The 24,840-nt window shown below is 59.9% G+C and overlaps 1 protein-coding gene across 1 annotated transcript; it reads left to right on the top strand.

Annotated features, from left to right (window-relative positions):
* The first annotated feature begins 5,390 nt into the window (after positions 1-5,390).
* On the top strand, positions 5,391-15,488 carry LOC116422158 (collagen alpha-1(I) chain-like). Its single transcript, XM_031957322.1, has 6 exons — positions 5,391-6,087; positions 6,365-6,557; positions 6,847-7,581; positions 13,702-13,873; positions 14,515-14,658; positions 14,976-15,488. Exons 1-6 carry the CDS (start codon positions 5,391-5,393, stop codon positions 15,486-15,488), a joined length of 2,454 nt encoding a protein of 817 aa, XP_031813182.1.
* The last annotated feature ends 9,352 nt before the right edge of the window (positions 15,489-24,840 follow it).

The following is a 24,840-nucleotide window of genomic DNA, read 5'->3' as shown; positions in this document are numbered from 1 at the left end:
CACACACAGAGCACATGGGCGCACATGGGCACACACGAAGATCCCACAAGTTCCTGACACAGGTCTGAGCCGTCCCAGAGGAAGGAGAGACTCTCTCCTGCCCAAGGGAGGCAGGAAGATCTCCTGGGGCCCGTGGCCAAGACCTGGAAAGAAGGGCAGGAGGCTCCTCCCGGCAGCCAGCGGGCAGGGGCGGGTGCCGGAGCCCAGCCGGGGCGGGGGAACGAGCCGAGGGCAGGTGGTGGTGAGCCCAGAGGCTGGCACCGGGAAGGGCCGACTGTGCTGGTCAGGGCCGGGGACCCCAACCCCCAGGCCTGGATGCTCCTCCCCTGAGCAGGCCACGGGCCCTCCCCACTGGGGCTCGGGGCGGGTCACTGTCCCTGCAGGTAGCGTTCCATGCCGGCTTCCAACAAGCTTTTCTCCCTGCTGAGCCAGGCCAGCGGAGACCCCGGCACACCCCCTCCCCGGCCCCCCAAAGCCCCCCCATCTGGGAGAACCCCCCGAGCCAGCGCCAGCTCCCCGGCCTAACCCTCAGCTTCAGGAAGCCGGGCCCCAAGCGAATGTGAGGTTCCTATAGTTTTTAGATGCACGACTCCAAGATCAGGGAGAAGGGGTGGAGTCCAAACGCAGGTAAACAGCCGAAACTTCCGGGGACTGACCATCAGTCTGGCTCCGACAGGTTGGGGGGGTAGGACCGTAAATTCTTGATAACTTAGGAGGAGTTTGGAGGCGTCCAAGTCTGGAACTTAGGGACAGAGGGCACCAATTAGGTGTCCGAGCGAGGACATCTGGAGCTTTGGACTCTCTTGGAACGTCAGAGTGCCAGCTACAGCTCTAATTATCTCAGTCTTAATGAACAGAAAAGGGGGTTGCAACCGGGGGATCGAGGCAGAACAATTTAGGGAAACGGAGGCAGGACAATAAAAGGGAATCGTGGCACAGCAAGCTGACGGTTAAGTTTTCAGGGTGAATTTTTCACTTTGGAAATAAGCAAACACTACAAATCACTGCTTTCTGTCTTGTTCATTGCCCAGATTTTGCAAATTGTTGGAGAAAATACTAACAGTGCAAATTAAACTTAAAAGTGTTTTGTGTTAAAAAAAAAAAAAAAAAAGAACCCAGGCCACAGCCAGGAGTCGGGGGAGCACTCAACGGCCAAGCACTTCCTTCGGCGCCCCCGCTTTTCACCACCTTTCTCCCACATCCCCTTTCTGTTGGCCCGGTTCTCCCTGGAGGATGCCCCAACCTTGCAGCCTCTCGGGAGGAAGCCTCCGTCCCCGCTGCCAGAGTCAGGAGGAAGGGCAGGGATGCCTCTGCCCAAAGCCCGCGGGCTCCCCGCCACCCGGTCCCCTCCAGAGGTCAGAGAAATGCCGCCTTGTCCCTCTCCTCTCCCGACTCCCTCCCCAAACTTCTCAAACGAGTTTCCTGTGGAGTCCGGGGTCAGCGAGAAGCCCCTGGGCCCAGTCGGGGTCAGCGAGAAGCCCCTGGGTCTCCTCACAAAGCGTTCTGAGTTGGGCTCCCCCCATTCCTGTTTCTGCCCCTGCCTTTGGGCAGAACTCCCAGGGAGCCCCGGGACTCACAGTACCCTGTGCTGGAGAGAACTCTGCATTTGGGGGCATGGGGAGGGTTCAAATCCTGCCTCAAACCCCTCATGCCCCAGGGACCTGGGAGAGAATCCCCCCATTTGTGGTGACCCGTCTGAAGCCCCCGGGGTCGGGCGAGCCTGGCAAGGCCCCCGAGGGAACGGCCTGCTGCTCATCCCCTCCCCCCCGCCGCCCTTCCTAGAACAGAGGAGCCCCCTCGGTGCAGAAACGGGGGCTGGGCGGGGAACGCTCCTGTTCGAGCTCCCAGAAGCCCCAGCCTGGTGCTGCCTCCAAGCCCAGCCAGGTTGGGTGAGTCACCACCTGCCTGGCCGGGGGCCCACAGACATGACTCAGAGCGGCAGCCGGGAAGCGTCCAGCTTCTTCGGGGCCGGGCTGCTGCCCACTCACGCTCACACACAGGCTGGGCGGCCCAGTGGGGGGGGCCTGTCCGTGGGGGGCCCTATCTGTGGGGAGCCCTGTCTGTGGGGGGGGCCTCTCCATTGGGGGGGCCCTATCTGGGGGGGGCTCTCTGTGGAGGCAGCCCTGTCTGTGGGGGGCCTGTCTGTGGGGGGACCCATCCATGGGGGGGCCCTGTATGTGGGGGGGCCCTTTCTATGGGGGCGGCCCAAGTGGGCAGCTGGTGGCAGATGCTGGCCCAGGAAGCTCAGCCCACCAGCTGGGCAGTGGCAAGGACAGAGAGCCCCCCCCCCACCTCAAACCCATCAACCAAGCGCTTGGTGTCCCCAGGGATCCAAACTTCACACATGGGTGAGGAGCATGAAAGAGCTCGGGGGCCCCCACCAGGGGGAGGTGCTGCCCTGGCCTGCGAGGGAGCCGGGCCGGAGCGAGGGAGGCTGGGCAGGGCCCCCGGCCTCCCCCTCCCCTCCAGAGCCAGCTGGGGCCCGGCCAGACGCCCGCGCCCACACACTCTCAGACTGTCCGTGTCCCTCTTAAGCCAGGATGCCTAGAACTGAGCACCCTCTGGCCAGGGCAGGGAATAGAGGGGACTGTCCCGGCCTCAGCCCGGAGGCCTCCCTGTCCGGGATCCCGGGGACCCCTGTCGTTCCATCCGCTGGGGACCCATGCGGAGCTTGTGGGCCACTCTGGCCCCCAGATCTTTTCCTGACCAATGACTGAAACGACTGATGAAACCTTGAGCCGAAGGGAAGAACCAGGGCGTTCACCTTTTCTACAACAGGGCGGCCTGTCAGCTGACGATCCTATTTCTGTGAGAATCTACAGGCAGGATCCGTTCCTGTGATGACTAATGGGGACGGCGGGGGAGGTGGCCCAGACCCCAGGGACACTGGTCCTACCCCCAACCCCAAGATTCCTGCACCGATGGCCCGTCCAGAAGCGTGGGTGCCCCAAGAGGCAGGGAGAGGTGCCCACAGGACAGGGCCCAGGGCTGGGGCGAAGGCGGCAGCTTGGCCCAGGGGAAGGTTCTGGATGCAGAGCCAGAGGCCAGCTCCCTCTTGCTCACTGGCCGCCTGACCTTCCTGGGCCCCGCACGGAGACCTGAGTAGCCGGGTCATGGAGCTGAGATTGCCCCAGCCCAGAAGGCTCCAGGCCCACATCTTCCAGGCCAGCAGCCAAGCCGCCCTCCCCAGGGGCAGGCCCTGCTTCTGCAGTAGCCAAAGGTCCTCCAGCCTAGGCAAGGAGCCCGCCTGTCTCCAGAGCCTCAAGTCCCCCAGCTGTGCCAGAGGCCAGGCCCCCAGGCCGCTGCCAGCTGCCCTGCCTGAGGAACCTCTGCCCGCAGTCTGAGGCAGGAAGGCCATTCGGGGCTGGGCACTGATGTCTCAGACAAAGGAGGCACAGGGAGGGGAGCTGCCTGGGGACACAGGCCCTTGGCTGGAAGGGGTTCCAAAGGAAAGGGAGCCCAACTCATCCCTGGTCAGAGTCTATGCTACACAGAACCCCCCCCCCCTTGGCAACCTGCCTCCACTTAAAGACCTCCTGGGGAGGTGAGTCCCCCCCCCCCCAACCCTCTCCCAAAGCAGCTCAGCCTCCTGGGAAGGCTCTGAGGCTTGGGGAATAGCCTCTTCCTAAGCCTGCCCAACCTCTGAGGAGGAGGAGGAAGAGGAGGAGGAAAAATTTTTAGCAGAAGGAAGAGACAAGGGGGAGGGGAAGGGGGAGGAGAGGGAAAAGATAAAGGAGGAAGGAGAAGAGTGAGGAGGGGAAGAGAGAGAGAGGGAGGAGGAGGAAGGTTTTTTGGGCCACCCAGTCCTCTCCCTGGCTGCGCCCTCCCTTCACCTGGCCATTTCCTTCCAGTTTGTCACCAGGACCCCTTGGGGAGCTCCTCTTCCTCACAAGACCCCCTGAAGCTCTGGCCCACGCCCCCAGTGGGCTGCATGCAACAGCGGGTGCATTACACCAGGCGGGCACTGGGGAGGGCCGGGGAGCGGGTGGGACCGGGAGCCCCCCTGAGTATCCAGCTTCACTAACTGGGCCTTTAGGGTCCATCCTGCTCAGATATTCATTGAGGGGCCTCTCTTCCCTCCCGGGGCTGGCTGAGTGCCCCCCCCCGCTTGTCTGTTCAGGGAGGCCCCCCCCTTGCTGTGGCTTTTCAGGAAAGCTCCCCCAATGGCTGCTGGGGATTCTGGGAAGAGGGGCACCCTTGGAGGCCAGAGAGGAGGCCTCTGGGAGTGGCCAGCTCCATCTGCCGTCGGAGCTGGCTGGGAGCTGGGGGAGGGCCAGCGGCCCTGGGCGCCCTTGGAGCTGCCCCCACCTCCGGCTTTGCCCAAGGCCCCTAGGGAACCCTTTGTGCCATATTCGATCCCCAGTGATGGCAGCTAAGCCGGTGGTCGGCGTGTCTGAGCCAAGGCCCCTGCGGAGGAGGAAAGCGCCTCCCCCATGCTCCTCTCACTGAGGGTGCCCTCCATCGGGAGCCTCGGCCCCACCAGCTGAATGGGAGCCCCGGGTATCGCCAGCCGGGCCGGGCTAGCGCCCACCCTCTTATCCCTGGGCCTGGAAACCTTCGGCACCGGCTGGAGGATTTAGAAGTGTCTCTGAAAGGGGCTCTTAAAGGACCCCCCCCCAGTGACTGAGAAGCGAGGTCCTGGGGGAGGGTCCCCAAGGCCAGGTCAGGCTTCTTCCCTGGCCTGGGGCCTCCCCACGGAGGATGGCAGGCCCGGAAGGCAGCCCCCGCCAGCGCCCAGAGAGAAGACCGCAGGACAGACCCGCCCCAACCTCCTCCTCTCCCAGCCCTGAACCCCAGTTCCCCCCCAGGGCGTGGAGGAGGGGAGGGGCGCCAGCCTCAGCCATCCCAGTGCAGCTCCCAGCCCCATCTCCGCAATAAAACCATTATTCATGCATCTGCAGCCGCTCCATTTGCTGCGAGGAGGAGGGAATGGCTCAGGGGGGCCCGAGGGGTGGGGAGGAACCCGAGCAAGCAGCCGGGCACTGAGGGCGGGCGGGCCAAGGGAGCCGGACCCACAGCCCTCGCTGCGTGGGCAGCCCCTGAGCTGGCGGGAGAGCCCCCCCTTGGGGGCCACCAGGCAGAGGCCAGGCCCGGCGGCCCCTTGGGCTCTCTGCAGATGCCTGCAGCCCTTCCCAGGCTGTGTGGCCCAGGCCCTGGGGCGGCCCCATGCCCCCCTGGCACTCCCGGAAGGGCACTGGCGCCCCCCCTCCAAAGGCCAAGGGCCACAATCTGCCTCAGAGGAGCCGTTCCCGACAGAAATGCTGGCACGCCTGAGGCGGGCGGGGCGGTTAGTGGGGGAGCCCCTGCCCCCCCCACAGCACTTTCTCCCGAGACTCAAAGGCCCTCGGGCCCCAATTCCCCCAAATGCTGGGACAAGTGCTTGCCCCGAAATGGCGAGTGGGCGGGCCCCAGCCCCCCTTCCCCCCTCCCGGCTCTCTGACCCACAGTCCCACCGATACCAGCGCAGGGCCTGGGGGGGGCGGGGAGGGGTCTGGCGCCAGAGGACAGCCCGCAGCCGAGCCCCAGGGTCTCCCATCCCCCGGCAGGGCCCCGGAAAGCAGGACTCTGGCTGCGCAGGAGCTTCCAGACCATGTGGCCGGTCCCAGGAGGGACCCGCTGAGGAGGGACCCGGGCGCACCATAAAGCCCGGGGTGGCCGAGATCACGCGGCTCCTGAAGCCCGAGATAAAAGGATCTCTGGAGGCTGCAAGCGGCGCTGCTAGACCCCCACGAAAAGGAGAGGCCGGCCTTGGGAGGGGGCCGCGGGCAGCAGAGCCTCCCTCGGACACAGCCGCCGCGGCGCCGGGATGGGGCTGGCTGGGGAGGAGAAGGCAGCCCAGCTACCGGCCGGCCCTTGGGGCAGCGAGGGGAGGGGGCCCGCGGCCGGGGGCCGGGCTGTGCACCCCGGGAGGGAGGGGAGCAGGAGGCCCGCTCTCCCAGCCCGGAGCCTCGCCGGCGCCCGCCTCCGCTCGCCATGGGAAAGCCCGAGGGCACCTCCAAGCGCCCACCTGCTGGCGGGCGGCTAAGAACGGGAGGGGCGACCACCGCAGGCCGCCGGGGGGGGGGGCAGCTCCTTCCCCTGTGGCAGGTGTGTGTGTGTGTGGGGGGTGACTGCAGGGCCCAGCTCCGGGGCGCCCCTCACCCCCCACCCCCGCAGAGCAGAACAGAAGGGCGGGGGAGGAGGCGGGCCCAGGGCCTGGCTGCCTGGCGCGCACGAGCCCCGCGCGAGCGCCCCCAGGCCGGGAGGGCCCCGGGACACGGCGCGGGGGAGAGGGGACGACACCAAAGCCAAGCGCCGCCAGCCCTCCGGCCAAGGCCTCTCTCCCCGGGCCGGAGCTCCCTCCGTCCTGCCCGCCCGCTCCCAGCCCCGGCCCCTCCCCGCCTCCGCGCCGGGAGCGGAGACTCCTCCAGGCCCCGGGAGCCGGCCGCCGGCGCGCTCTCCCTGGCAGCCCGTGGGCCGCGGACCTGCTCCTCGGCCGTCCCGCCCCCCGCGCTGGCTCGGCCCGGCCCCGCCCGCTCCCCAGGCCCGGCCAGCGTGGGCTGGTGGGCCACCTCCTGGTGGGCAGCCTCCCCCGGGCGGGCCGCGTTCGGGCCCCGCCCAGCCCGGCTGGGGCCCGGCTGCGGTCCCGCCGGCCCCTCCCAAGCTGGGGCCCGCCCGCCGCGCGGGCCCTCCTGTCCCTGGGCCTCCCCTCCTCTCTTTTCCTTCTTCCTCCTTCCTCCCTCCTCCTGCCCCCCTCCTCCTCCTCCTCCTCCTCCTCCCCTCCTCCTCCTCCTCCCTCCTCCTCCTCCTCCTCCCCTCCTCCCCCCTCCTCCCTCCTCCTCCTCCTCCTCCTCCCCTCCCGGGCAGCCTGCCCCACCCGCCAGACAGGGCAGCTTGCCCCGGCCTGGGCCTCGGAGGGGGGCCTGAGGCGCAGGCGCCATTGGACCCTATTGGGCCGGGGGAGCGGGCCCCCGCCCGGCCGGCGTCCAATGGCAGGTCCGGCTCCGGGGCCGCCCGTGGGGCGGACACCTGGGCCCGGGAGGGGAGGGGGCCCAACCTGGGCGGGCACCTGGGATCCAGGCTGAGCCTGGGACTGGGAGGCGTCCTCCAGCCGAGAGCGAGCCTGACTTTCCCGCCAGGCCCGGACCCTTCCCAGCGCAGGGACCCTGGGCCAGGGCATGGCCCCCTCTATGCCCCGCGGCGGGGAAGAAAGCGCTCCTCCCTCGCGAGGACCGAGCCCAGAGCTCCACCAGCCGGAGGCCGACCCTGTTCACCTGGGCTGGGATTGGAGGGGGCGGGGGCGGGGCGGGGCGTCAGGGGCTCAGCCTCGGGCCCCAGTGCGCCCTCAGCTCCCAGCCCGCTGCCGCCGCCCTCCCTGCAGCCCCAGGCTCGAAGCCCTCGCGGAGCCGGCAGCCCATCCCGGGCTCGCTCCCTTGCTCCTGACAACCGGGAGCCCCTGCGTGGGGAGGGGGCCCCGCTCCATCGATTGGTCACCGCATGGCGACCAAGCTGGGCTGGGCCGCAGAGGCCCGGGACACACACTGCCGGCCAGCCTGGCCTGCCAGTCACTGCCTGCTCACTTGTCCCAGGGCAGGCCTTGGGGTGAGGAAGGGAAACCGGGGGCCTTGGGCCCCTTTCACTCCTCCCTCCCTCCCTCCTCCCCCCTGAGCTGACTGTGCTGCTGCCTCCTCCCCTCGGCTGCCCCCGGCCTCCCCGTCACCAAAAGCACGCCCCCTTTAGTTCAGGAGCTTCTGATGGGGAGAACCTTGTACTGCAGCATCGGGCGGGGAGGGGATGGAGGAGTGGAGTTCTAGCGGCTTTAGCAGGCTCAGAAGCAGAGCCATTGGCAGGAATCTTGGCCTGCCTGGACCAGGCGCCGGTGTCTGCGGCGCCCCCCCTTTCCCTCCCCTTTCCCCCCCCTCCCGCGCCGGTGTCTGCAGCGGCCCCGGCACCGATCAGGCTCAGGAGGTGACTGGCAGCTTTCCTCGGCAGCCACAGAGACCGGCTGAATGCTGAAGTTATCACGGGCAGAGCCGGGCCCGACTGAGTCTCCTGCTCCCCTGAGAGCGCCAGAGGGGAGCAGATGGGGAGAGGAACTTCCAAGAGGGAGCCCCCCAAAGGGACGGGCCGCACTCCGCCGGGGTTAGTCCTGCCTGCAGAATTCCTGTCCCGTGACAATGTAGCCCCATGGCCACCCCGCGGCCCAGCTGGGCTGGCCCCTCTCTCCGCTCCCCCCGGGAGGCCCCGGCTCTGGCTCTCACAGGCGGCTTCACCGTGGGCAGAGGGAAGGGGACAACGGTCTCCGGAGGAAGAGTCAGATTGCGCTTCCTCTCGTCTCCGCTTCCTTGTGGCCCATCCCAGAGGCTTGGGGAGTCCCGGAGCTGCCGTGTACAATTCTCATCAGATATAGGCCGGCTCCTCATTACCTCCGGACAAGCACAAGGAGGTAAATGGACAAACTCCTTCAAAGGAGCAGCAGGAATAAACCATATATAAACATATATAAGCAAGCCTCTCGCTGGACTGCTGAATTTCAGCTGCGTCTTCCCCTCCCCTCGGCTGTCCAACAAACTCCCAGACCCGCGTCTTCCAAGGGCCCCTCCCAGCTTGGAGCTCGTCTCTCGGGAGTGGAAGCTTCCCCTGTTGCCGCGGAGGGATCCGGGAGCCCCACCAGGCTTCTCCTAACTTGGAAAGCCCCGGCTTAGTGCCAGGGAGGGAGGGCCAGCAGGGGTTGGGGACCGCTCGGTTCACTGGCCCGCAGCCTGCCCCCGTTCTGCCACCCCGGGGGGCCGCCGCGCCGCGCCTGTGGTGCGGGGCCCGCCGCTGGAAAGCTTGTGGCCAGGTCCCGTTTGGATGGGTCCTCCCCTTGTTAAAAAGAACTTGGGGAGCAAGTCCTCTCCAGTCTTCCCACGGTCAGGAGGGAGGAGGGAGCTCATTAGATCCTCCCTCCAGCCCCGCAGATCCCAGCCGGGCCTAGGTACATTCCTGGAAATCCTCTCCAGGGGATCCACCCAATCGATAGCTTGGATCTCTGGAGCCCTCGGGCTGTCCTTAGGTGATCCCTCAGTGGCCAGCTTGTCCAGTCAAGCACTCCCCCCTTCCCCCCCAGGACCCTGCTCTGCCTCCTCGGGGCGATCCTTCCCCTCCCCTGCAAGGACTTTTTGAGTTCCCGGCCCTCTTTGGGACTTGGGCCGGAGGGGCCATTAAAAGGGCCCAAATCTGGAAGAAATGCCTCGGTTCCCTTGGACCCAGATGACCCGCTCACCATCGGGCAACCCTTCAAGGATTTGTTGATACCGACTGACTGACTGATTGATTGATGAAAGGACAAGAAAGTCACATGCACCATGATTCTCATTGCAGCCAAAGGTAGATGTGATGACCGCCTATTTTAAAATCAGCCGGAGTCCGGAGTTCAGGTTAGGGGAAAATTGTCGGTCTTTATTCTCAGTGAAGAAAGATCGGAGGTGGAAGAGAATGGGCAATAGCAATGTGTGCAGCCGAGTGAAGAAGCTCGCTAGACCCGCAGCCACACGACCGGCAGCTAGGAGTCTGGAACCCAGGCCAATCTCTCCCAGCTTCTCTTCCTGTCTCTCTCTGCCTCCACCCACCAAAATCGTCATTTCCTATACAACACATCTAGCCTCACGTGCTTGGGACCTCAGTGCATCAACTCAAACCTCAGCCCATTACAGGTAGAGAGCCCAAGAACCCAGCGGGAGGGCTTAGTGCTTACTGACTCTGGGCGGCGTTTGATTGGGGTAAGCACAAAACTGCCTCCAAAGCTCGCCTCCAGCAAGCTGCCTCCTGAGTAGAAGTTCATCACTGAAGATTCTTCGCAAGATGGGACGCACAGATAACTATACAGCGACCTTCTGATTATTATTGTTGAGGTCTAGATTTGGGCACCTAAATGAAATTAGGGTTTAGTTAAGGTCTAGTGGCAGGTTTGGGGTACAGGGAGTCAAACAGAGCTCCCCTGCAACCCCCTTGGATTCGGCGCAAGGATTCGGCCGTAAATGAGGTCTAGTAGTGGTGCGAGTCCCCAATGAAAGCATTTATTAGCCCGAGAGCTAGATTGGTAAAAGAGGTTTATTATTGAGTTTAGAAGTAGGAGATAGGGGAAGGTAGAGACAAGGAGGGCACCGGACAGAGGGGCCAGTGGACAGAGGGTCCTCACATGGGGGCATGTTTGGAATCTCTGCCAAGAGGGGTTCCCAGCGTGGCCCTTTTATAATAGGAGACTTGGCTAGAGGGGCTTTTGGGTGTAGCCCCAAAGTTGGCTCCGATCCCGGTGGGGCTGGGACAGGTCCGGACTTTCTATTGGAATTCAAAGGGACCAGGATTTGTGAGTCAAAGGGCAATTACATTCACCGGAGGAGTTTGGGAATCAAAGGTAGGAATCTTTCCCACATCATTATTATCTCCATTCAACAAGTGGAAGACGTAATGGGAGCAAAAGAGAGACTTTTGCTGATTTTGCAAAGCCCTTTTGCACAGCTAAAAGCATGCAGAATCAAAATCCAGTGGGACTCGATCAACATTTATTTTAAAAGGAAAGAAATAGATTGGAAAAAAATCTTTGCCGCCAAAATTTCTTCAAAAAAGCCGATATCTCCACTCTGGAAAGAAATGACACCTATTTATGAGTAAACTCCATTCCGAAAGCAGATCCAAGGCAAGTTATCAATAAATGCCTGAAAAGCCTTCAAACAACTTCCAACCAAAATAATCACCATCTATTGGTTCTTAGCTAAACTCTATAAAGAAATGACATGAATAAAATCCATTCCCTACAAGATAATCGATCAAAAACAGATCAAAGGCAAATTATCAATAAGTGCCTGAAAAGTATTTCAACGACTTCCAACCAAAAGAATCATAATCTATTGGTTCTTGTTCTATTTCTTTTTTTTTTAATGGGACTATCTAAATGATTTACTTCTCTGTTTACCTGGGCAATCTATATGTGTGTAGAGATTCCTCCATTTCACTGAGATTAACAAAGTTATTGGCGTATTGTTGGGCAAGATAACTCCAAATTATTGCCCTAATTTCCTCTTCATTTGGTGGAAAGTTTTCCCTTTTCATTTTTGAGACTAACAATCTGAATTTCTTCTTTCCTTATTCTGATCAAATTAACTAAAGATTTATCTGTTTTGTTGGGTTTTTTCATAAAAATCAACTCTTAGTTTTATTTATCAATTCATTTTCTTATTTTCAATTTTACTAATCTCCCTTTTATTCTCAGAATATAATCTATTGGTTCTTATCTAAACTCTATAAAGAAATGACATGAATTTATGAATAAACTCCATTCCCTAAAAAATAAATGGTCAAAAGCAGATCAAAGACAAATGATCAATAACTGCTTGAAAAGTACGTCAATAACTTCCAACCAAAATAATCATAACCTATTGGTTCTTGTCTTTGATTTTAAAGAGGACTAAAATGACATCACTTTGTTGACCCGGACACTTTTTATTACTATTATTATAACTTTTTATTGCCAGAACCCATGCCAGGGTAAATTTTTACAATATTATCCCTTGCACTCACTTCTGTTCCGACTTTTCCCCTCCCTTCCCTTAGATGGCAAGCAGTTTTATGCATGTTAAAATAGTATATCCTAAGTACAATATATGTGTGCAGAAGCGAACAGTTCTCTTATTGCTCAGGGAGAATTGGATTCAGAAGGTAAAAATGACCCGGGGAGGAAAACAAAAATGCAAGCAGTTTACATTCATTTCCCAGTATTCTTTCTTTGGGTGTGGCTGCTTCTGTCCATCATTGATCGATGGAAACTGAATTAGATCTTCTCTTTGTCAAAGAAATCCACTTCCATCAGATTACGTCCTCATACAGTATCGTTGTTGACGTATATAATGATCTCCTGGGTCTGCTCATTTCACTTAGCATCAGTTCATGTGAGTCTCTCCAAGCCTCTCTGTATTCAGCCTGTTGATCATTTCTTACAGAACAATAATATTCCATAACATTCATATACCACAATTTACCCAACCATTCTCCAGTTGATGGGCATCCATTCATTTTCCAGCTTCTGGCCACTACAAACAGGGCTGCCACAGACATTTTGGCACATACAGGTCCCTTTCCCTTCTTTAGTATCTCCTTGGGGTATAAGCCCAGTAGAAACGCTGCTGGATCAAAGGGTATGCACAGTTTGATAACTTTTTGAGCATAATTCCAAACTACTCTCCAGAATGGTTGGATTCCTTCACAGCTCCACCCACAATGCATCAGTGTCCCAGTTTTCCCGCATCCCCTCCAACATTCATCACTATTTTTTCCTGTCATTTTAGCCAATCTGACAGGTGTGTAGTGGTATCTCAGAGTTATCTTAATTTGCATTTCTCTGAGAAATATTGACTTGAAACACTCTCTCATATGAGTGGAAATAGTTTCAATTTCATCATCTGAAAATTGTCTGTTCATATCCTTTGACCATTTATCAGTTGGAGAATGGCTTGATTTCTTAGTCAATTCTCTATATATTTTGGAAATGAGGCCTTTATCAGGACCTTTAATTGTAAAAAAATGTTTTCCCAGTTTGTTGCTTCCCTTCTAATCTTGTCTGCATTAGTTTTGTTTGTACAAACGCTGTTTAATTTGATATAATCAAATTTTCTATTTTGTGATCAGTAATGATCTCTAGTTCTTCTTTGGTCACAAATTCCTTCCTCTTCCACAGGTCTGAGAGGTAAACGATCCTATTTTTCTCTAATTTATTTATAATCTCGTTCTTTATGCCTAATCATGGACCCATTTTGATCTTATCTTGGTGTACGGTGTTAAGTGTGGGTCCGAGCCTCATTTCTGCCATACTCATTTCCAACTGGAAATGACTTCCCAGCAGTTTTTTGTCAAATAATGAATTCTTTTCCCAAAAGTGAGGATCTTTGGGTTTGTCAAACACTAGATTGCTATAGTCATTGACGATTTTGTCCTGTGAACTTAATCCATTCCACTGATCCACTGATCTATTTCTTCGCCAATACCAATGGCTTCGGTGACCGCTGCTTTATAATAGTTTTAGATCAGGCACAGCGAGTGACCCGGACACCTGACTCCAGTTGCTTCTCAAAAATAAAAGGCACAGGGTGTTTGACTGTTGCTGATCACACCAATATGAGCTCGAAACGCTCTGCCACCACGCGAGAACTGTCCGGTTCTGCACACGTGCATCGTGCCTGGGATACACTGCGACCTAGGTAACACGTACCGCTGCTATGGGGAGGGGAGGGAGAGGGGAGAGGGAGGAGGGGGGAGGGGAGAGGGAAGGAGGAGGGGAGGGAGAGGGAGGGGAGGGGAGGAGGAGGAGAGGGGAGAGGGAGAGAGGAGAGGGAGGGGAGGGAGAGAGAGGAGGAGGGAGGGGAGAGGGAGGGAGGGGGGCGGGGAGAGGGAGAGAGGGAGGAGGGGGGAGGCGGAACAGAAGCGAGTGCAAGGGACAACGGTGTGAAGCACTACCCCGGCATGGGCTCTGTCCATAAAAAGTTACAATTACTTTTCAAAAAGGGGCGGGGAGGGAGACATTGTCACGCTGTACATTAGACATTGATTGTAAGTCACCGACGACAAAAAAAGGTTCTGCTCCGGGCCAGGCACACATTCCGTGTGTCCGTGTTCACACCTGGGCTGCACCAGCTCAATGCGCGCACCCGACCTTTCTTTTGAGCCATTTTTCTTCTGCTTCGCTCTCAGAGCTCAGTCCTTCTTGCATGAGGAGGGCACCGGGCGCCAGAGGCTCCGTGCCGCAAAATCAGTTCCAGAGCAGTTTGATGACCCGTATCCGGGCATCAAGAAGCCAGAGGTAGAAACGAGAAGCCCCCGTGGCGGCGAAGCTGCGAAAACGGCCCCTCCCACTATCCGGGCGGTGAGATGGCTTTAAAAGCTGGAACCGCAAGAAAAGAGAACGAGAGCACCGGCCACACCCCTCGGTGGGCTCCTTGCGCTCTAAGGAGTCTTCGCGTTGCTTTTCTTGTCAGTTTTGCGTTTTCGGAACATCCGGGCAAGTTTCCAGCACTGACTCTTACAAGACCTTGCGTTCCAAGGTTCCCCTCCCCCCTCTCCCTCCTCCCCCCTCTCCCTCCTCTCCCTCTTCTCCCCTCCCCCCCTCCCCTTTCCGGTCCAGGCCGAAACGACCCCCCCCCGTGGCAGGTAAAACACGCAGCGCGCGCACACGCGTCGGCGCCGCGACCTCGCCCCACGAGAAAAAGCAGCTCTAAAGGGCGATGAGAAAGAAACAAGCGCGAGCGGCCGCCGGGAAGGCGGGAACGGCTTGTAGGGAGCCGCCTCAGTCCCGTCTCTCCCGGCGCGAGGTGGTGAAACTACGTCGCCTCCTGGTGGCAGAGCCCCGCGGGGGCCCTCCCGGCCCCGCCCCCTCCCTCAGCACCGCCTCCCGCCGGTCCCGTCTCACAGAACAAGCTCCCACCGCGCTCCCACCGCGCGCCATCCGCCCCCCCCTCCCCCCCCGCTGACACCCTTGCGCCCCCGCGCGGCCTCTTTGGGACACAGGCCCGTTGCAGCCCCCGGCAGAGACGGAGTCTGTACGCGATGAAACAAAAAGGATTCGTGAGCAAGGCCGCAGACGGGGCTCGGCTGCCGGCCTGGATGCGTGGCCCGCTGGCCGCCGGGGCCCAAGGGAGGTGCTGCCCGTCAGTCAGCGCCTGGGCGGGGCCTGCGGCGACAGCTCCTCCCTTTAATGAAAGCGGCTCCGCCGGCGGGGCGGGGCCTGCGTCTCCCACCCGGAGGGAAATGCCTCCCATGTAAGCGCAGCAGAGGTGACCCCGGAAGCACAAGGGGGGGAGGGGGCTAAGCGGTCTGAGGAAGGCGCAGAACGTCTGGGGAAAGGCCGGGAGCGGCATCGGCTGGTGGGGTCGGTGTGTGTGGGGGAGGGGGTTGGAAGCGATCACACGGTGATCCCGCACACGCGGTGCTCCCAGGTGTGAGCTCGTTTATTGTATCTCATCTAAAAGACTGGAAGAAGGCGGCGGCGGCGGCGGCGGCGGGACGTCGGGACCCGGAGAAGTAGCGGGGAGCGCTGGCAGGGAAGGCCGCCCCCGCCCGCCGCCACGGGGGCAGCGTCACGGCCCCCCCTGCGCGCAAACGGACGCCCCGCGACGCCTCCGGACAATTCGCCCCTGCGGAGTCGGGCTTGCGGCCTATCCCGGCTCGCTCCGCCGGCCGTTTGCGGCCCCGCCCTCCTCCTACCCCGGCCTCTGGGAACCTCGGCTTCCTGCAGCGCGCTGAGAACCCTGGCGCAGGCTTTTTCCCGACAGCCCCCGTTCCGACGTCTGCTCCTGCTCCGCTCTGGCCCGGGAATGGCGGCGTCCCTGTGGCCGTTACGGGGGCCTGCCTCGTGCGCCCTGCCCGTGGCCCCCGCGCCGGGGAGCGGCCAGAAAGGCGGCCCCGAGGGACCCACTGGCTACGTGGGCCATGCTGCGCGCATAGCCGCCCTCCCCCAGCAGGGGGCGCCCCCGCTCCCTTAACGACGTGGAACGCGGAGAACTGGGCCCGTTAACGCTGAGCGGGCCCCGGAGGCGGCGGCGGGATCCCCGCGGAGGCGGCGGCGGGTCCCGGGAGGTCTCGCGAGGTCACGGGCAGGGGCAGCGGCCTCCGGCGGAAATCCCGGGGGGCTGAGGGAGAGGCCTCCCGGCGGCGGATGGGGGGGGCGGGGAAGCCGCGGGACCCGAGCTCAAATCTGGCCTCAGACACTTAGCGCTCCCGCCGCGGGGCGAGTCCCTTAGCCCCAATTGCCTCAGCAAGAAAATGAAAGTACCAAAGTTCGCGGGTTTCTGAGAATATTCCAAAGCTTATCCGCGAGAAGGCCTCGAACCCCCCGTGCTAGAGAGAGAAGCGCGTCGGGAGCCGGGCTGGCCTTGTCGGAGGCTCCTCGTGCTGCGCTTGTGAACAAGGTGGAAAGGCTCGACTCCATGATGGAACCACGCGGCCACAGAGCGGGCCCGATTCCCCAAAGACAGTGAAGCACCAGCAGCGACCCAGGAAGAGGCCCCCGGTCTACAAGCCTAACATGGAGAGCTGGAGGGACAGCATTAAACACAACCCCTGACTCTGGGGGGGAACCCCAACATGGAGCTGGAGGGACAGCATTAAACAACCCCTGACTCGGGGGAACCCCTGACTCTGGGGGGGAACCCCAACATGGAGCTGGAGGGACAGCATTAAAAATAACCCCTGACTCTCGGGGGAACCCCTGACTCTGGGGGGGAACCCCAACATGGAGCTGGAGGGACAGCATTAAACAACCCCTGACTCGGGGGAACCCCTGACTCTGGGGGGGAACCCCAACATGGAGCTGGAGGGACAGCATTAAAACAACCCTGACTCTCGGGGGAACCCCTGACTCTGGGGGGGAACCCCAATATGGAGCTGGAGGGACAGCATTAAACAACCCCTGACTCTGGGGGGGAACCCCAACATGGAGCTGGAGGGACAGCATTAAAAATAACCCCTGACTTTGGGGGGGAACCCCAACATGGAGCTGGAGGGACAGCATTAAACACAACCCGACTCTCGGGGGAACCCCTGACTCTGGGGGGAACTCCTGACTCTCAGGGGAACCCCTGACTTTGGGGGAAACCCCAACATGGAGCTGGAGGAACAGAAAACACAACCCAATTTGGGGAACCCTGACTTGGGGAAACCCCAACATGGAGCTGGAGGGAAAGATTAAAAACCCCCACTGGGAACCCTGACTTGGGGGAAATTTTTGATTTGGGGAAAATTGGGCCTGGAGGAGGATTAAAACAAATTTGACCGGGGAAAAATATGGGGAGTTGGGGAGAGAAGGGATTGGCGGAAGATTGGGATTTGGGGTTTTGGACCGTAGGTTGTATTTAAAGCCAGTGGAGTTGGTTTAGGATTTGGAGAAGGGCCCGGTTGTTTTGTTGGAGGCCGATTTTCCTGTTTTGTTTTTTTGTTGGGTTGTTTAAAGCCCGGTTTCCCGATTTTGCCCTTTTCTGTTTTGTGGTTGTTTCCGGGCCTGGGTTTCAGGATGTTGTTGTTTTCCCAGAGGGGCCCTCGGTTTGTTTTTAAAGGGCCGCCCGAAGTTTGGGTTTTGGAATGGTTGGCTTATTCTTTATTGTTTTTTGGCCTTTTGGAGTTTTTGGGTGGGAAAGTTGGGGGGAATTGCCCCCTTGGTAAGCTTTTGATTGGGGCCGGTGTTTCCTTTTTCGGCCCAATTTCCTTCCGGGGTTTTGGAAAAGGTTTTTTTCCTTTTGTTTGTTTTTTTGGGGGCGGGTTTATTTTTGGCTTTCCCGGGCGTTTTAAAACCCAGGCGCAGGGGGAAAAAAATTTTGGCGAGGGTTGTTTGCCAAAAGGTGGCCCTTTTTAATAAACCGGAGGGGGCTAATTGGGGGAACACGGTCCCTTCCCTTTGGGGGGTTGCTGTGGGGAAAGTATTTAAGGCCCAGGGGAGTGTTGGTTTGGTTGGGGAAATTTTGGGGAGGGGGTTAAAAGACCTTAGGTTTGGTTTTTTCTGGGGAGGGAGAGAAGAAAGGGGGAAGGAGAAAGGAATTAAGGGCCAGGAGAAAAGGTGAAATTTAAAGGGAACAGAGAAGACTTTGAGGGGACAGAATTTGGGGAAGGACAGAAAAGGAAGGAATTGGGAAAAATAGAATAGAATTGAAAAGATTTTAGGTTAAAGGAGAAAGAAAAGGGAGATAAATATAGAAGAAATAAAGAGAAAAGAAATAAGAAGAGAAAAAAGGAATAAGAGGAAGAAATAGAAGAAAAAAATAGGGACAAAACAGAAGAATAAGGAGAAAAGAATACAAGAAAATAAAGAAGAAATGAGAGAGAATAAGAAAGAAAAAGAATAAGAATAGAAAATAGAAGAAATAAAGAAGAATGAGAAATAAGAAGAGAGAAAAAGGAGAATAAGAGGGGGAAGAAGAGAAGAAGAAGGGTGGGGGGAGGTAGGACCCAAGAGTTTCCAAGATTTGTTTTGGAAGTGAGGTTGGGGATTGGGAGGGAAGGAGTTTCCAGACCGGTTTAAGAGGGAAGGGTTTGGGTGGGGGTTTGATTGTTTATGCCAGGTTAGGGGAAATTTTTTTGGTATTTTCTCCCGTTTTCGGAGAGGGAGTTTGAGTTATAGGTGCCAGTTTTGTGGGAAGTTGGTGCCTTAGAATTTTGGTTTAGGGTTTCCCGTTGTTGCCCGGGTTTCCGAAAGATTTTCCCGGGGGGGTGGTTTCCTTTCCCGTGGGTTGGATTAAAGGGTGGGGGACAGGAAATTTCGGGGGGTTTTGGGCCACAAAGAAAGTGGGGGGTGGTTTGGTTGGGAGGGGAAGTGTTTACCCGGGTAGAGGTTGTTTTTAGAGTTCCCAGGGGTTTTGGTTTCTGCCCTTCCGGGGGTGGGGTTGGGCATTTCCCGTTGCCGGGGAAAACCCGGGGGAGAAAGGGGGGGTTTTGCCTTTTCAAGTTGGCTGGGAGGGGAGGGGTTGTTGCTTTTGTTCCGGGCCTGTCCATCCAGATGCCTGCCTGGGAGGGTGGGGAGGGGGTTGCCCGGGAGGGGAGGGGGTTCCTCCTCAGTTTGGTTTGGGGATGTGAGCTTAGGGCAGAGAGCCTTTTGGGGGGAAAGCTTTAGGGGGGATGGGGTTCCAGATGGGGCCCGGGGTTGGGCCTTGGGACCTGGGACTTGGGCAGGCCTTGACTGGGGTGAGAGGGCCAAGGGGCCTTGGGGGGGTGCCGGGCTGTGGAGGGGTCCCAAGAAAGGCTCCAGGGGAGGGAGTAAAGATGCCCATGGCCCAGTTGGAAAATGGGAATCCTGTGGGGGAGAAGAAAAGGGGGTCCCTCAGCCCCGGCTCCGAGCAGGGTGAGTCAACGGGAGGAGGGTGGGAATGGTAGGGATGGGGAGGGATTTGGGAGGGGGAGGAGACGGCTTGGATTGGGGTTGGGGGCCTTTTTGTTTTGGGGTTTCCCTTGGAAAGGGGAGGATGGGATGTTGGTTTCCGGGGGTTGATTTCCCTGGTTTAGGTTTTGCCTTGTTTTGTTTTTTCCCACCTTGTTTGCCTGTTTGGTTTGCCCATTGTTTTTCTTCCAAAAAGGCCAGTTTTGGACCCTTTCCAAGGGTTTTCCTTGGAGGAGTTTAAGAGTTTTGAGGGGAAGGCGGGTTTTTGGGGGAGAGGCTTCCAAGCATTTTCTTGCCTTTGGACCGGAGGGAGTTAAACCCTTTTGCCTTGTTTTTTGTTGGGATGAGGATTGGTTTTGGCTAAGGGGGTTTTCCAATTTCAACCCCAAGGGCAAAAAAAATTTTCCAGGAAAGGGGCAAATGAGGGAAGAGTTTTAAAGGGCCAGATTCCCTTTCCCCAAGGTTTGAGAGGAAGGGGGCCAAGCATTGGGGAATTAGGAAGATTGAGGGGTTGTTTCCTTCCCTCCCCCTTTCCCCCTTTCTCCCTTCCCTGCCCTCCTCCCAGGCAATTTTCCAACCGGGGACTTAGGGCCTCCTGGAGACCATGGTGGGTGAGGTATTTTGTTGTTTTTGTCTGAGTCAGCCCCGCCCAGGAGGGAAATGAGTGGGGGAACGAGTCCTCTCCCTGCCCCAGAGGTGTTTGGGGGGGGCCTGGGGAGTTTGGGGGACAGGGGGGGAAGTTTGGTGGGGGGCAGGGGACCCCGGGAGTGGTGGTTTGGAGCCGAGGGGGTTACCCCCTGGGAGGTTTGTGCCCCGGCACCCCCTGCGGGCACCCCACCCTGGCCCCTGGCCCCTTCCGCATTTGAATTTTTCTTCTGGTTGGGTGGGATGGGGAGCAGGTCCGGAGACGTACCTGGGGACGGAATGGAGGGGCACCGCTGGCAGGCCCAGACCCCTGCCCCTGCCTCCTCCCACTGCCCCCGCAAATACAGATTACGGGGAATCCGCCTTTGGGGGGGGGAAGAGGGGGGGGAGAACCGCCTTTTAGGGGCCAAGGCCGGGCGGGGCCTCCCGGGGCCAGTCCTCACCAGGGCCTCACCGGGAGAGGGTCTCCTGCCCCCAGCCCCAGTTTTCCTCCCTGGGTCCCCTGTCCGCTGCTGCCCCAGGGCCCTGACCCCCGCCCCCTAACAGGGGGTGCCCTGGAGACCCCGGGAGCCGCGGCCCTCGTCCCTTCTCTCGGCTGGCCGCGGCCGTGGCCTTGGCTCCCCCGGGGGCCCGGAGCCCCCCCCAAGGGCGCGGCCCCCACTGCGCGCTCCAGCCGCCCCTTCACCCGATCCGGGCCCGGAGGGAAGCGTGGGCCCCGGCTCTGCCCCCTCCGGCTCCGCCGCCGCCTCTCCGCTCACCACCCCGAAGATGCCGATGCCGGAGCCGATGGTGGTCATCGTGGGGATGATGTCGAATTTGCCGGCCTGCGGGGGGAGGGCGGGACCGGGTCAGCCTGGAGCCCCTGCCGCGGTTGGGAAGAGCGAGCTAGCCCGCGAGGGAGGAGCCTGGGCCAGACCCGCTCGGCCGCTCCCTCCCTGTGCCCCAGTGGGGCCTCCCTTTCCTGGTCTGTAAAATGGGCAGCTCAGACCAGAGCCCGTCAGTGACCCCCCTCCCCGACACAGAGGCTGAGGGGCTGCCCCCCCCACAAACTCACCTGACCGTCCACCAGGATGTCAAAGCGGATCCCGAACACCTTGAACAGGTGCCGCCGCTGGGTGCCATTCTCCGTATAGTAGCGGGCAAACCTGGGGGAGGGGGCCTGAGCGTCCGCCGTCTGCCCCCTCCTCCCTCCATCCTGGTCCTTTTAGGCCCATTCACCAGAGCACGTCTGTGGGACCTCGGACTCCCCATCCCCCCTGTCCCCCGCTGCCCCCCTCCCCCCTCCCCCCTTAGCTCCCCGTTCCCCGGGGCCCCTCACCTGAAGTTGAAGCCCGGGGAGAGGTTGTTCTCTTCGTTGTACAGGCCATGGAACTCGTAGACGGGCCGGCAGTGCCGCACCGCCCAGTCCAGGTCGCAGTTCCAGTCGATGGTGATACCGACCACCCCTCCCTGGGGGGACAGACCTTGGGAGGCCGCCCGGGCCAGAGCCTGGGGGGGGTCCCAGATGGGGAGGTTCCCGGGGCAGGGCCCCTGAGGCCCCTCATCTGTCCTGCAGGGGAAGCAGCCCCCCCCTCCCAGGCTGGCCCCGAACTTCCTGTTCTTCACCCATCCTCGGCAGCCCTGGGAGCCCGGCCCGTCATTAGCTAAAATGTGGGTCTAAAACTCGGAGGTCAGTGATGCTGATTCCCAAGGACACAGAGAGAGACCGAGACAGAGACACAGCAAGGGACCGAGTCTGGAGAGCCCCGGGGCTGCCCCTGTGCTAGAGGAACAAAAAACCCAGGCCTGGAGGGATGGGGACTGGGCTGACCAAGCCTGGTCCGGCAGCTGACTCTCCTCTGCCTGCCTGTCTCTGTCTGTCTCTGTCTCTTTCCTCTGTCTCTGTCTCCTCCCCCCACCCTGTACCTTCACAGCCAGGGTGCTGAAGTTCTGGCCCGAGGACCTCACAATGGAGCCCAGCTCGAAGATGGGGCACAGGGGGTCCCGGCTCTTGTGGTACACGCAGCCCAGGCGGGGTTCCCCTTCCTGCAGGGAGAAAAAGTTGGCCAAAAGGGAGCAAGGGAGGTTGGCCCCCCAGCCCCTGGGAGGCAGAGGCTGGAGGGCTCGGGAGGGCTGCTCCCCCTCCTGGAAGGACTGAAGGGAGCGGAGTTCCCAGAGGCCCCTTTGAGGGGAGCAGGACCCTAGTTTGGAGGGGGGCAGGCCCGCCTTTGGGCCCTGGTTGGAGAGCAGTTGTGTTTCCCAAATGTCGGGGAAATTGCCCTGGGGGCGGGAGGAGGGAGGGGGCGGTTGGGGTGGGGTGGGGGTTTCCGGTTGGAGAGGGTTTGGCTGGGTTTTGGTTGGCGAACCGGGAAAGTGATGTTTTTATGAAGAGGGTGGTTTTCCCCTTTGGAGGGGGGGGGAGAGTAAGTTTTGGCCCTTTTGTTTCCTTTCTTTCCTTTCTTTCTTTCCCTCGTTTTTCTTTTTTGTTTGGTTTGGGTTCCGTTTTAAAGGTTTAAGGGCGCGAGGGAGAGTTGGGGATAAGGGGAGGGGTTCCCGGGAGCCGTTTGGGAGCCGAAGTTTTCCCTGACCGGCCAGCGGTTTCCCGAGAAGAGGAGTTCCCTCTGGCCTTGATGGAAAGGGAGGAGGAGGAGGAAATGAGGAGAAAGGAGTGAGTTAAATGAGGAGGAGGAATGGGAGTGGCGGGAGTAAAAGAGCGAATGAGGGAGTGAAAGGAGTGAGTGAGTGAATGAGCGAGTGAGTGAATGAGCGAGTGGAGGAAATGAGGAAGGAATGAGTGAGGAGGAGTGAGGGAAGGGAAAGGAGGAGAATGAGTGAAGGAATGAGTGAGGAGGAATGAGGAATGGGAGGAAAATGAGGGGAAAGGAAGGAGTGAAATGGGAATGAAGGAGTGAGTGAGTAAATGAGTGAGTGAATGAGTGAGCGAGTGAGTGAATGAGTGAGTGAATGAGTGAAAGGGGAATGAGGAAAATGAATGAGGAGTGAGGTAAAATGGGAGTGAGTGAAATGAGGGTGAGGAAAGGAGGAATGAGTGAAGGGAGTGAGTGAAATGGAGGTGAGTGGAAAGGAATGAGTGAGTGAGTGAAATGGGGGAAAGGGAGTGAAATGGAGCGAGTGAGGAGGAAATGAGGGAGGTGAGTGAGGGAGGAAATGAGGGAGTGAGTGGTGAAATGAGTGAGGAATGAGTGGAGGGAATGAGGAGGAGGGGGAAATGAGGAGGAGGAGTGAGGAATGAGCGAGTGAGAGGGAATGAGGAGGAATGAGGAGTGAGTGAGTAAATGAGGAGTTGAGGAGCAGGAATGAGTGAAATGAGTGGAGTGAATGGGAATGAGGAGTGAGGAATGAGTGAAAGGAGGGAATGAGTGAATGGGAATGAGGGAGGAATGAGTGGGAGGAATTAAATTAAGGAGGAGGTAAAGGGAGTGGAAAGGAATGAGTGAAGGGAGTGGAGGGAATGAGTGGGAGGAATGAGTGAGTTAGTGAGGAGGAATGAGCGAAAGGGAGGAATGAGGGTGAGAGGAATGGGAGTGGAGTGAGGAGGAATGAGTGAGGAAGAGGAGGAGGAATGAGTGAGTGAGGGGAATGAGTGAAAGGAGTGAGGAGGAGCGAAGGGGAGTGGAATGAGGTGAATGAGTGAGTGAATGAAATGAGTGAGGAGGAAAGAGTGGAAGGAAAAGAGTGGAATGGGAGGAGGAATGGAGGAGGTGAGTGAATGAGGTGAGGAAGGAATGGGAGGGAGGAGGGAGTTGGAAAATGGAGGAGGAATGAGGAAAGGGGAGTGGAATGAGGAGGAGGAATGAGGAAGGAGGAGGAGTGGAGGAGGAAGGAGGAGTGAGTGGAATGAGTGGGAGTGAATGAGGAGGAGGGAATGGGAGGAGGAGTGAGTGAAGGAGGAAAGGAGTGAATGAGGAGGAATGAGTGGGAAGGAGGGGAAGAGTGGCCCGGAGGGAAGGGGGAGCCGGGTTAGTAGGGGGAGTGAGCCCCATAAGAGTGGGAGGTGAGGGGAAGGGTATAGGGTTTGGAGGATTGAGGGGAAGGGGCCGGGGGGGAAAAGGAAGGGTGGACCCTGGGTGGTGAGGAAGAAGGAACAAAACCCATGATTGGGTGAGGGAGGAATGGTTGGGGAATTTAGGAGGAATCAGGGCCTAATGAAACGGGGCCCCCCGGGGCCAAGCCCCGGGGAGCCCCCTCCCCAGCCCCTCCCAGCCTGGGTCCCAATGTGCTAAAGCCTTCCAATCCCCCCCGCCCCACTGGGGGTAGGGGGGGCTAAAGGTCCCCAGCCCCTCCCCCCTGGCTTTGGGGGGCTTACTCAAAAGGGCCCAAACCTTCCCGGACCCGGGCCCAACCCCAGGCCACGGAACAAAACCCCCTGACCTTGGGGGTGGGAGGGGAAGCCTCCCTTGGGCCCCCCGGCCCCCCAGGGAAACCCCGGCACCCCTCTAGGTCCCCCTGGGCGGGGGCCCTCCGGGCCGGGGCCAGCCTTTGCCCTCCCTGCCCCCGGCCCCCTTCCGCGCCCGCCCCCTGGGGTTCCCCTGTCCCCTTTAAAACCCAAATGGAAGGGGAAGGGAAAAGAGGGGGGGGAAGGACGGGGGGGAAATGGGGGGGGGGCCTCCAAGGGCCGGCCCCAAGGCCCCTCCCCGCCCTGGGGGCGGACCCTTTAACCCGGGCGGGACCGGGTCCATCCAGGGGCCCAGGGCCGGGACCCTGTGGGGTCTGGGGCTTTGGCCGGCAACCCCGTTCCCGGAGCCCTCCGTGGAGGAAGGGGAGGGGGGCCCCCTGTGGGGGGGGTGCCCCCGCCCCCTGGCCCCGGGAAACCTGTCCCGGGACCTTCCTAAGGGACCCCTCCCCCGGGGCCTCCCGGGCGGCTGCCTGGGGGCCGGGGCCGGCCCTGGCCTCCCCCGCCCCGGGTCCTCCCCTGGGGCCCCGGCCTGGGCCCACCAAGGGCCCCCGTTCCTTTAAAACTGGGAAGGGGGAGAGGGGAAGGGTTGAGATTGGGGGAAGGGGGCCACAATTAGGAAGAGATAGGGGAGGGGAACTGAGGGGCCTGTGTTTCCCCTGAGGAGGGCCCTCCTTGGGCTCCTGGGCCGGCCCGGGGGCGACCCCTGGGCCCTCCCCCGCCGGGGCGTGACCGGGCCCGCCCAAGGGCCCGGGGGGGGGGGGCCCGGCGCCCGGAGGCCGAGCCTTACTGGGTGGTCCCCGGGGCTTCCCGGGGGGAAACCCCCGCCTCCTGGGCCCCTCCGCCGGGGGACCTGGGGAAATGGGAGGGGGGGGCCCTGGAGGGGAGGGAGGCCCCCTTCCCCCCCCCCAGCCTTTTCCGGGGAGCCGGAAAA

The sequence above is a fragment of the Sarcophilus harrisii genome, chromosome 3 (genome assembly GCF_902635505.1).
Source record: "Sarcophilus harrisii chromosome 3, mSarHar1.11, whole genome shotgun sequence".
Lineage (NCBI taxonomy): Eukaryota > Metazoa > Chordata > Mammalia > Dasyuromorphia > Dasyuridae > Sarcophilus > Sarcophilus harrisii.
Note: the sequence above shows the minus strand (reverse complement) of the source record. Positions and strands in the feature narration are given on the sequence as shown.